Source organism: Syngnathoides biaculeatus, chromosome 6, assembly GCF_019802595.1.
Source record: "Syngnathoides biaculeatus isolate LvHL_M chromosome 6, ASM1980259v1, whole genome shotgun sequence".
Taxonomy (NCBI): Eukaryota; Metazoa; Chordata; class Actinopteri; order Syngnathiformes; family Syngnathidae; genus Syngnathoides; species Syngnathoides biaculeatus.
In genome coordinates, this window is record NC_084645.1 from 29298555 (window position 1) to 29311240 (window position 12686).

Sequence of the window (12686 nt, forward strand, 5' to 3'; positions counted from 1 at the left end):
AGGTGCTCCATAAAAACAAATCATGTACCAACAGCTTTATTTAGCTACCTTTTTCTCTCCTAAATGCATTTCCTCAGCAGCTAAAAATGACCACATGTTTAATGTCCTTGAAGACAAAACGCAAAATATGTTGCTGTCAGCCGAAAAAGTGAAAATGTTGCATTTTCTGGACTTATCTAAGCATTTGATCGACCTTTGTGTGTGCTAACAACTGCTAAATGTCCAGTCAGCACTTATAAAGACACTACAAATCATATATCATCCCTTTTCAACTCAACATAATGGAGGAACAAATATTCAGTAGATAGAATGATTTTTTTTATTAAATAACTTTGTACAAGCTCACGAATGCAAAGTGTTGGTTAAAGGAACATTAACTTTTTTTTTTTCTCAACTTATGTACAACAAAAACAGTTCAGAAGATGTTGAGGCTGACGGATCGGCTCATCATCTTCCCAATCAGCCTGGAGGTGCTGCTGCCGTTTCCCGTCTCCCGAACGGAGGCTCTGGCCAGCTGAGCCTTCTGGAGCTCCCTGAACACGCAAAAAAAAAAAAAAAAAAAAAAAAAAAAGGTCATCAACATTCTGCTCCAAAACAACTTCAAGGATAAAAATGGTGAAAAATGAACCGCTTTGGTGGTCTGCGTAACATTCACCTTTCCAACAGGGCATTCTTGCATTTGAGGGCGTTGTTCTCCACTCTCAGCTGGTCGGCGCTCGTCTTGGCCGCTGTCAGCAGCACCGGGTGGCGGATGAGGTCGGTGGCGGAAGGGCGACGGGTGGCGTCCGGGTCGATCATCAGCTGGAACGCACCAACGGGACAAGTTAACACCGGTACAATCGTGTATGGTGATGCACTGATTTCTCATTCCTAGACCGGGTACAGGTAGAACTCGGTTCTGAACTACGTTCACGCTGCTGGAACCAACATTTCACACGGACATTTACCACAGATGAATACAGTACAGAGCCGCTGATAAATTTTTCCAACAAGATATGACAAGATATTTTTAAGACACTATTAGATGTATACTATACATATAACATGATGTGGGAGTGAGCTGAATGGAAGTTATTTTTCTCTTTTTTCTCTCTCTCGATCTACGAGTAGTTTGTTGTCCTGAAACAGTGATCGACTGGTTAACACATCCGCCTGACAGTTCTGAGGACCCCGGTTCAAACCCCGCCTTTCCTGCGTGGAGAGTGCAGGATCCCTCTGGCCCTGTGTGATTTCTCCAAGTTCTGGGTTTCCTCCCCCAGGTGAGTTAATTTCAAACAAAAATTGTGTGAAATTAAGTGGTTGTTCACCTGCCCTGTGACTGCCTGGTAACCAGCTCAGGGTGCACCCCAATGATATCTGGGATAAGCTCCAGCACGCTTAATGAAGAGAAGTGGTACGGAAAATGGATACCTTGGATGGATGATACCATTGTCTCAAATCCTGTACACTCTTTGTACTTTACACTCAGAACCAAGATACACAGTTTAAAAGTCAAGTGTCATCCCTTATAAACATTCTAAAATAGATATTGTAATGAAAAATACACATAACATTATTCACTTCAATGTCTATACAGGAAAAAAAAAAATATGAGCAGAGAGCGCATCATCCATTCGCAAAGTTGTGGAAGCGTCATTCCACGACATCAAAGTGGTCGCCATATTGGCTGCGTCCCCTGTCCGTGACGTCACCCTGGACATTCGCCATTGAAAACACGCTGCGGCCCCTACTGTGGGAGACGAACATGCCCCTTCTGACACAGAAGCTCTTTTTGAAGAAGAGAACATCTCACAACTGAGTGAAGTTACCGGGGCAATGTTTTGAGCAATATTTAGATGACATGCGATCACGGCCAAACTGCCTCCCTGTCCGATCCACTTCCGCAACGGAGACGAGCCACCCCGGCCGACAAGGCCAGCGGCCGGCTCGGCCTTGTCCACAAGGAGTGGCTCATTTTCAGGGCCGAGCCGGGTCGCTTTACATTGTTGTCGTCGCACGCAGTTGAGTGCGCCATTGCCAGCAGCGTTGCTCATAGCCTGAGCCCGACGCAGCAGCCTTCGCCAGGGAGCCGACGCGGCAGCCATCCGACGCGCACAACGACACGTTTAGCACACCTGTCATATGTACGCGGATCTTTTGTTACGTTATGAGAGACGGATTACGTGGTCCTCCCCAAACTAATGTTCTTTTTTTAGTAGCTGTATACACACCTTCCTGTCGTTTGGGACCCTCGAAGCTCTCGTCCTTTGCACCCGTGCAATCCATTTTTCACAACGAACTGGGTCTCTTTCAAACTTATGAAGCCTAAATCCATCCTCCCGAGCGTTCGAGCAATATCCAGCAATGCAACGAGCCGGTATTTTGGCTAACACGAAGGAACAACGAGCTACCTTCGCGCAGGTAAAACTAACAGAAACAAACGAGTCCGCTGGAGGGCCCTCCTGCCCCGTACATCACTTCCTGCTTCTTCTCCAAAACAAATCCCTCGAGAGGATTTTCATGGCGGGAGTTACAAAAAGCCAATTACGTCAAAATCATGTTTTGTGGTGAAAAAACGTATGGGTCCATACCGGCTGCCATTTTTTTTCATTAATAGCATACTAAAAATCATGCATTTCATGACACTTGACCTTTAAGAACAGAGGTCTAGCCCTCAGAAATGAGTAAAATGCAAAGTGCTTTTTGATTTGATTAGGAATTGATTCTAAAAAGAAATCCAACTGCATGTTTTTGTAAGTCCTGTCACAGGTTTCACTAAAAAGTAGCCAGTAACAAGCCTTTGTGTTTAGTTATTTGCGGTTTGCACTTCACGTACACCGGACATTTCAGTTAAGAGGTGTCACAGTCTGAACACAAGTGGCGTTACGTAAAAGGAGTACAAACAGATAAGGGATGAAAAAAAAAATGCGGTCTGGTATATAGACGAGTAAGAAAAAGGATGCGATGTTATCTCTGTGGGTTGACTACCATGTGAAGTGAGAAAAAAGGAAATGAGAAAATACCAAATAAATTCTAAAATAACACAGGGGCATGATAACTGAAGATTACACACTTTTTTTTCCCCTTAATGTGGTGCATCTTTTCATTCATCTGTATTTATCCAAGTACAAACAAAGTGTTCATACTGTTTGTTTACGTATTATGTAAACAGTTTTATGTAAAAGGAAAAGTCAGGCAGGTGTTTTCTCTTATGGCTCTGATGTGGGCAATATAAATAAATATGAAAAAAGCACCCCTCCTCTGATACAGCTCAGACGGGGCCTATTTGGTGCAGTTTTCGTGAGAAAGAGGCCACGTGTGCATGTGTGGCGTCTTCGGAATAGGGTCTTACACACCTGAAGGAGGCTGACAAACTCCGGCGAGAGAACTTGGGGGACAGCGGGCAGTTTCCCCCGTCTGATCTCGTGCCAAGCATCGCCATTGCGGGGGAGCGGCTCGGCCCCCGCCGCGCTGACCACCGTCAGGGCAAGGGCGAAGATGTCGGCCTTTACCAAGTTGCTGCAGTCCTGAAGGAGACCGGGAGGAAGGAAGCCAGTGAGACTATCCTGAAGAAACACGACGACGAGCTTTGCAAAATTTCCAACACAAACCTCCTGAAGGACTTCATTGGCCAAGTACCTGCTGTCACCTTCCTCCACCTGACGATTGTTGGCCCGTGTCACGTGACCGAGATCACCTGAAAAAATGATGGAAAAAAATCCATAGATTTTAGCAGCTACTTGTCTGAAGATTCTAACATTTATTTTGTGTGAAATGCCAAAAGGTGAGTTGAAAATTTTATACCGTGTATGGAAAGACAGACATTTGTTTTCAAGGGTGTGCAGTTCAATCATTTTCTGCTAGTATGTTATGTTTGTTGTGATTCTTTTTCAATTTAAAAAAAAAAATGATATGCGCGGCACAGTGTCTCATCTGTAAAGAATTGGCCTCACAGTTCTGAGGTCCCGGGTTCAATCCCGGACCCGCATGTGTGGAATTTGCATGTTCTCCCTCTGGCTGCATGGGTTTTCTCTAGGCACTCTGGTTTCCTCCCACGTCCCAAAAAAACATGCAACATTAATCGGACACTCTAAATTGCCCCTAGGTGTGATTGTGAGATCGGCTGTTTGTCTCCATTTGCCCTGCGATTGGCTGGCAACCAGTTCAGGGTGTACCCTGCCTCCTGCCCGTTGACAGCTGGGATAGGCTCCAGCACTTCCTGCAACCCTTGTGAGGATAAGTGGCTAAGAAAATGGATGGATGGATGAATGTTATATGTCACTAACAAAAGATCAAGGAAACTCTAAAACTTAAATTGTGGAAGGCATGAATAGTATGCAGCACGGTGGGCACAGCTGGTAAAGCGTTGGCCTCACAGTTCTAAGGTCCTGTGTTCAATCCCGGACCTGCCTGTGTGGAGCTTGCATGTTCTCCCCGTGCCTGCGTGGGTTTCCTCCAGGCACTCCGGTTTCCTCCCACATCCCAAAAAATATGCAACATTAATTGGACACTCTAAATTGCTCCTAGGTGTGATTGTGGCTGCGGCTGTTTTTCTCTGTGTGCCCTGCGATTGGCTGGCAACCAGTTCAGGGTGTACCCTGCCTCCTGCCCGTTGACAGCTGGGATAAGTTCCAGCATTCCCTGCGACCCTTGTGAGGATGAGCGGCTAAGAAAATGGATGGCTGAATGGATGGATGAATAGTATGTCTGTAAGGAAAAAAAAAAGAACAAATCAAACCTATTTTGTAGACCACATTGGTGTTGAGGCCATCCTCGTCGTCACCCTCATCACAGCTGCTCAATTTGCGGGATATGAAGATGTTACCTTAAAATACAAAAAAAAAAATAATAATAATAATAAAAAAAAAAGCTCAAATAAAAATTCCCGTTTGTTTCCCAATAAAAGCCTTTCGCCCACTCACTGGGCTTGATGTCCATGTGCACCAGCGACATGGAGTGGATGTACTTGAGTCCGCGGGCCACCTGCAGGAGCAGGTCCTTGAGCTCCAGCTCCGACAAGCGAGTGAGGCGCCGGGCGTTGTCAGCTATCACGTCGGACAACGTGCCGCCGTTGCAGTACTCGTTTTGGATCAACATGTGGCCTTCCTCCGCCCACGCGGAGTAGTACCGGACCACATGCCGGTGCTGGCCTAACACAGCGTGAGCGTAGACCTCGCGAAGAGCGTTTTGCCTGCAACGGGAAAGGAGGACCAAGTCCATTAACACAGATCGTCTTAAATAAGTACCGCGGTGGTAAGATGCAGGACTGTGCAGACAACAGCAGCACAATGCGAGCATGTCCATATATGTCACTGCTTGCTATGAGACCCAACAGGTCGTAGCTTTTAGTGCCGGTGACAATGCTCCAAAAATCTCTTGCTGTTGTCGCTCTACAATCCCGCTGCCACCACTTCTTCTACTGGAGACGCAATTACACAGGGGATGAACTGCCAGTCTTTAAATGAAAATACAGAATCCATTTTTTAGATGCCTCTGTTAAAAAAAAAAAAAAAAAAAAAAAAAAATCAACACTCACTCGTCCACTGATCCGGCCAAGGGCTTCTTGGAGCGCTTGATTGCGTAGAGGCAGCCATCCAGTCGCTTCACACACTTGTACACGGCGCCAAACTGGCCGCAGCCGATCTTCTCCAGCTCCAGGAACTCAGAGGCGTAGCGTGACATCATGTTGCTCTCCATCATGGTGATCCTCTGGGAAATAGGAAGGTGTGTTAAACACAATAATTGAGGAAGGGCATCAATTAAAAAGGGATACACCGACTTAAATCATTGTTACCTTGGATGGCGGTAAAGTTTCCTCCTCACTCTCGACATCGCTTGCCTCCATGTCTTCACCACTGGAGCTGTGTGGAGAACAGAAGTTATTCAGCATGTTTTAGCGCAGCATTATTCCATTTAGGGTGACCACTAGATAATTTTTCACGTGACGTCATGAGTCACATGACTTTTGTTTACCACGCCCACTGGACGGCAAAACTACAATACAGCTCACGTGTTTTCGTGATCTTTTTGTGAATATTGGTTTGCTTAAGCGTGTTATGGCCTTTTCATCACTGCATTTCATTGTGTGGCTTATGGTTGTAATAACGGACAGGAAAAAGGGGGTCTGATACTTCAGGTACTGTTTACCTTATGCTGGCCATTCAGCTAATTTACTGTGGTATCCTCCACATTTGTTACATATTTTTACAGAGGTCTTTGGGCTGTCAATATGCCTACTAGCACCCGCATTGAAACTTTGCTTTCCAGGTTTGCGGTGGATGACGTGAACCTCGTGGTTGTCGTTAGCCATCGTCTTTAGCTGCACTTTTGCTAACTGGTGGGAGCGGGCTATGCCGATCGCTTTTTTCCAGCGTGAGCTGACTGGCTGTGTAACTTTATCGCCCATCCTCGGTGAGTTGGGAGCAAAAAGTATGCAGTCTCTGACCATCTTGTGTACTTACAGTTTTTAAGCAACAGCTTGAGTTCTGTCACAAAGTGCTCTCATGACTCACAGTTACCTCGCTCCTTCTCGTGAAACTTCTATCTAGCAAATATGCAGTTTGTTTTCGAAGTGAGGTAATCAGAGAATTTTTTGTAATAAGTTTTTAGCAACTTATTTTCGTCCCCAGTCAGTGTCCACGTATTGCTAAAATCACGTCCTTTTCCGCCCATCCACAGCAGGAGGAAACTGCACTTTTCCTCTGTTTTTAAGCGGTCCCGTGAACATGAGTATGGCGTGTTGCTTGAACCTCTGCCACGCATTTGGTAAATTGGATGATTTGGAACACTGAACATCTTGTCTTCATTTGTTTTTTTTTTTCTTTCCCGTGAGTCCGTAGTTATACTTCCGTCACTCTGACACCATGTTATGATCTTGCTGTCATGTAATTGAATTACGTACCCGTGAGTCCAATTGTAATTTTTAACGTGGGTGACATTTATGTCCCCCCCAATCCTCTCTTGCTGACATCGACACAATGCTCTCGAGTTTTACATGTGGCTTCTTTCTTTATTCCTCATGCCAGCACAAGTACCTCAATCAATTCTGGTTGGTGTTTGTTTGTCAAAGGACTTTCAAGATAAAAGATCAAACGATAACCATAGCCAAAACATTACAGTATACATTTATCGCTTCCTAGCCATGATATGTAGACACGATCTTGCCGTCCAAAACAAACAAACACGTGGTCACCGTGACCTCAGAGCAAAGTATCTATTGAATTGCTCTTTATTAAAATTCTTATGAAAGTGCGGTTGTTCAACTTTCTCCTTTGATTGTTGTGTAAAACTAGATAGAAGGCAGTGTGGGGAAAATCTATCTAAAAATGATGTAACCTTATTGGACGGTCTCGAAATCATCTCAGTGGAAATCAGTTTTTTCGGAGAGTGACATCTCTGTAAACTGCACTATTGTGTGGACACCATGTTCCTTCTTTCTAATGTATGTTTCATTTTTTTACGAGACAGTGAGAGAAATGGTATTCCCATACTTCTGTATGCCAGGGATATAAAGTATATTGACCCCAAAAAAGCCAGACATCTTTGAAATCATCAAAAATATAAGTAAAAGAAAATAAAAAATCTGTCCATTTGGGGCAGCAGCGGAGGGCACGGTGGGGCGGGGGGGGGGGGGGGGGGTTGAGGCATGTTCACACCCACACGGCACAGTTTACGAGCAAGCATGAGGTCTTGGTTCCGAGCCATAGGTCAGCGACCTGCTGTATAATTACCTTCATGTTATTGTCAAAAGAGTGACCTGAAACCCTCACTATGCAGTACAGGGGTGTCAAACTCATTTTTGTCGCGGGCCACATTGTAGTTAAGGTTGCCCTCAGAGGCCCGTTATGATTGTGAAACCATGAAAATCTTTCACCCCATATTTACACATGAAATTTATAGGCTAGTTTTGGAATTAGAAACCAAGGTTAATGTTTTTAAAGTATTGCTGATGCTTGGGTACACAATAATGCTTGCAATATCTCAACATTATCATTTATGATATGACAATTTGATATTTTGGTACAGATTTTAACAAAAATCATGCAAGTTCGTACTCATAATTAGTCTTCGCGGGCCACATAAACCCATACAGCAAGCCGGATTTGGCCCCGGGCCTAGAGTTTGACACCTGTGATGTCATGCTTGATCTTTTGTGGACACAACTATACATTGCAGATGTTTCAGTAGTTGTTTTTATAAAATGGATTTTCACAATGTACAATGTGGGCAGGTTCAAATTTAAACTTCCGCCTTCACTTGTAGCACAATTTTGTGCTGCAACTCTGAACTCTACTAGATGTGGCTGCAGTGTAGTTAAGAGAAAAGAAGCAGCAGAAAAGGTTGCACAGTCTGTAGAAAGTATACACGCTTACAAGTAATGCTGGACTGTAAGGTTTGCTAGAACATTTTGGTGTTGAAATATAATTAGTGTGTCTTAAAGTAGCATTTTATCAAAGGATTGTAATTACTGTAACAACTACGCTAATTCCTACCAGCCCATCTATGGCGCTTCGCATTATATGTTAACATTAAAGATAATGTTTGGTGTCTAAATACACTTTTCTCTTGTTTATGCAACTGGGAGTGACAAACAGCTTGAAACTTCTTATTTGGAGAACTGTCCAGGCAAGCGTGAGAATTAAGTATTATTTATTGTATCATACCGATTCCAGTGTGGCCTCTTCCTGTTGTTCCTTTGCCGTGTGGCTGACTGGATAAGGAGGGAGTCGGGTGTGAATGGGTTGAAGTTGACCAGAGGCGTGCGCCGCCTCCTGCCACTGTCACTATCTGTGATTGGCTTTGATATCTTCTCTGCAAGTTCCGCTGTCTTCAATAGAGGGCCCTTCCCGCTGGAAACTCCTACGCGGGACAGAAGGCTCTAGAACACAAACACAAAATGTTTTAGTGGTTACGTACAAGCAAAAAAACAAAACAAAAAATTCTTCTATTGTGGAAAATCAAGTGTTTTGAATCATCTGCGTTATTACACCAATAGCTGGCAGCAATGATAAAAGGAAAACAAACAGACTGTCAAAAACAAGCTACTAAAAAATGATAACATTCCGGTTCAAAATAGTAAACAGTTCATCACCAATCTAGTGTGGTTTCACATCGAGAAAACTTCAAATTTTCTTAATATTGTTCAAACTTCACTGAAGAATATCTGAAGGAAAAAGTTAGGCCCTCCATAACATACATCCATCCATTCTGAAACAAGTGGTGGGTTCTCCATTCACCGTTTTTGTGTCGTAGCTTGTCACCTGTAATATTTGTGAGATATATCACTCATTTGTTCAATCCAGTTAGTATGCTGCCCAAGCAAAATAAACAGAAACTCTTCTTCGGATGTAATCCAATAATTTGTTGAGTTTTAATCCCATCCATCCAGTAGAGGGAACTCTTAGGGCACTCCCAAAAATATGGAAGTGGCCCACTAATGTGCACCCAAATGTCCTTTATTTACCACGCCTAGCACTTTTTACTGAGATTCCTAAACTTTAGGGAGGAAAAAAAATAAAATTCTAAAAACATTTTTACACGTAAACTTCCTGCATAGGTCAGAGATCCAAGAGGTTGTCATTGTCATACAAATATTTCACCAGTCTTCTATTCCAACCCCCTTGAAATAAGAATTTGAATAATTCAGGACTCTCCACCAAACTCACAGCATAGTGATTTTTTTGCAAAATCACCCTTTGCTAGTTATCGAAATTAACATCAAATTTAATCCCGTTCTGTACATCACGTGACCAAACCTGGAACACAGCTTCGCAGATACTCTGCGTGCATCTCATTTCTCTCTTTGGAACCTCCATCATTCCCTGATGGAAAATCTTCATGGAGACATCCACTACAGGTGATGTCACTACACTGACATAAGTCACTCATAAACTGTCAGCGTGGTTTCATTATTACTATCACAACATGTTATGCTTTATGTATTAAGAGGGATTTCATCAGAGTTAAATATAATCAACACTGTTACTCAACAACTTTGGGGATACAAAGAAGACCCTGAGTTGTCTATCACAACATGATCCACGCAACCGTTGACAGAAAACTGACTATCGTAGTCATGTGACGATAAAAATTTGGGTTGCTGATTGGTGCTCATTGCCTTCCATGGTCCATCGACCCCATTGGATCAATTCACACACCATTTTATTTCAAATTGTTACTAACCAAACGTTACAAACACCGCATGCTACGTTGATAAAGGTTCCTGTAAATTGAACATTATGTCACGATTTTTCAGAATTCAGGGCATAAATGTGTATTTATTTGAACCTTTAAAGCAAAAAAAATACCAGTAGCTCTGAACATGGTTCAAAATGTTGACCTGATGGAGCAAAATTTTGTTTGGATTCAGGTCATCAAAATTGTCCCGAATCAGAAAAAGACAAAAATTGCTGATGAAGAGGGTCATTTGTGTTGAATTAAAATAAAATATTTACTTCATGACATTTTCTGACACGTTCAAACTAGTAACTGAATCAATCTATATGAATATATTTTCTGCACTTTTAAATGTCTTATCTTTTACTTTCTTAACTTTTTATTGATCTATTTCATCCATTCATTTTCCAAGCAGCTTCATCCTGTCAAGGGTCACGGCATCAACTATGAAAACCTGGCTTATCGGAATATATATTTTGTCCATATCGCACAGTACTGACTTGGGTGTGCAGTTCAGCATAAACAGACAAAAAATGTAACTAGTCACTGGTTTGTCTAGAAATCGCTCAACGTGAGCCGAATGTTACATAATTTGAGGATTACTTTTGTACTTTGTTTTTTAAAAAAGTGCACGTGTCACTTAACGGCTACGACAACGCAGACTTTCCGTCATTACAGAGGCGCTCCAGCTCATGACTGTTATGCAACAACACCCACGCTAAGTGGGTCACTGGGTTGCGAACTGACGCAGCAAAATTGTTGACGTTTGAACATGCTGCAATTTTTGCGCAATTAAACACATTCAACACGTGTTTGGGCCAGCCTGACTCACCTTCGGCGTGTGCGGAGTGTCGAAAAGCCGCAGCTTTCTCAGAGTTTTGTGCGGAGGTGTGTCGGGGCATGTGGGAATCGGCGAGCCGCAGCGGTTCTCGCTGACTCGACCGCGCGACTGCGCCGGTGAGCCGGCATACAGCCACGACGCTTTCCGAGGCGACGGCGTGCAGGCGGCGAAGAGTTCCGACCTCGGGGACATCAAATGCGAAGGGGAATCAAAGCCCTCTTCCGACCACATCTCGTCCCCGGACTGCCTCAGTACACTCGAGTTCCCATCGCCACTGCTTCCCGACGTCGTGTCGACGGCGCTGGTTTGCATCGCCGTGGGGGAATCCAAATCGTTGAAACCCGACTCGTTGACGTCCTCGACCGATTCATCCTCGCCGTCGCTCGCCGTGAAAAGAAGTTTCTGGCGGACGGGTCGCGCTTTGGACGACGGTGAATCCTGCCAACGGCTACCGCAGCGCATCATGCTAGCAAAGTTTGTTTTCTCTCTGTTAAAAATGTTCGTCGAAAAATAAACCAGCACTACTTTTACCTTTTTTTTCCCCAAAAGTCCACGTTTAAACTACCTTGGGTGAAGGTAATCCACTAACCACGTTTAAAAAAAAAAAAAAAGTTTTTCGCGTAGTCCGCTAGCCTCGAACAGGCTATGTTTAAAAAAAAAAAAAATCCAGCCCACCACGTTGAAGAAGTGACCGACCGAATGAGAAGAAAAAGGCACCCCCCCCCCCTAAAAAACCCTTTAAATTACCCGCTTGAGTCGGGTATTGCCCTACGGCCCGGCGGCTGACTTTCCTCGGTCCCCCTCGAGAAACTTTTGTGGTCCACACAAGCACGACCAAACATAAAAGACGAAGAAAAAAAAAAGGCGTCTGTCTCGGTACAAGTCCACTCCGTAGCTTCTCGTCAAGCGCGAGCTCACATACTTCGCGCGACAGTTAGTCACGTGGTGCCGAGCAGCCAATCAGAGCGCGTTTGCCAAATCTTTAAAACGGGACGTTAATAAAAGAGAGCGTGACGTCATCGCGCTGCTAATTTGAGCCAAATCTAACAATGATTACATAATTTTGTAAAAGTATTTGGCGTAAGTGATCTCCCTCATATTTGTTACCTATGTAGCCATTTTTTGTTGAAATTTTTGTCATGTTATTAAGTTATATAAAAAAATGTAAACTATATTGATCACTGTATTTACAACACTTTTGAGTAATACTTCAGTTTTCAAATTGTATGACCAGAAGTGGGTAGAGTAGCCACTTGCGGATGTTTTTTTTAGGAGCATGTGGATCATCATAAAAGTATTGATCGTTTTTCCACGGAAATATTCAAGTAAAGGTAAAACGTATGGTGCATTTAAAGTACTGTAACGTGTAGTTTCTGGAAAATGTTACTTGAGTAAAGGTAAAACGTTTGGTGCATTTAAAGTACTGTAACGTGTAGTTTCTGGAAAATGTTATTTGAGTAAATGTAACAGAGTAAATGTTTAAAAAGTAAAAGTAAATGAATAAACGTTTTGTATGACATTGTTTCATATGCTGCATAAAATCAATTACAAAAAGGTCAGAAAAATAAATATTTTACTACTAGATTGTATCTATTACTTTATTATTATTACATCATGCAATATATTATGTAAATATGTCACATGTAAACAACACTATCACAATGGGCATTTTGTTGTATTGTACCTTATA

General features: G+C 43.1%; 1 protein-coding gene across 1 annotated transcript; it reads right to left on the reverse strand.

Annotated features, from left to right (window-relative positions):
* Positions 1-321: 321 nt before the first annotated feature.
* wee1 (WEE1 G2 checkpoint kinase) lies at positions 322-12129 on the reverse strand. The gene is made up of 10 exons (XM_061822506.1): positions 10988-12129; positions 8643-8857; positions 5774-5840; positions 5516-5688; positions 4902-5170; positions 4718-4804; positions 3591-3676; positions 3336-3506; positions 656-801; positions 322-533 (listed from the first exon to the last, which is right to left on the reverse strand). The coding sequence occupies exons 1-10, from the start codon at positions 11459-11461 to the stop codon at positions 416-418; spliced, it is 1806 nt and encodes a 601-aa protein (XP_061678490.1). The 5' UTR covers positions 11462-12129; the 3' UTR covers positions 322-415.
* Positions 12130-12686: the final 557 nt, after the last annotated feature.

Bases quoted from the DNA above. Each gene is read 5' to 3' on its own strand.
- wee1 (XM_061822506.1), bottom strand. From the start codon at position 11,461: ATGATGCGCTGCGGTAGCCGTTGGCAGGATTCACCGTCGTCCAAAGCG. The intron at 5,689-5,773 runs GTAACAATGATT...CCTATTTCCCAG, and splicing joins AAACTTTACCGCCATCCAAG to AGGATCACCATGATGGAGAG. The intron at 802-3,335 runs GTGTGTAAGACC...GGTGCGTTCCAG, and splicing joins AGTTTGTCAGCCTCCTTCAG to CTGATGATCGACCCGGACGC.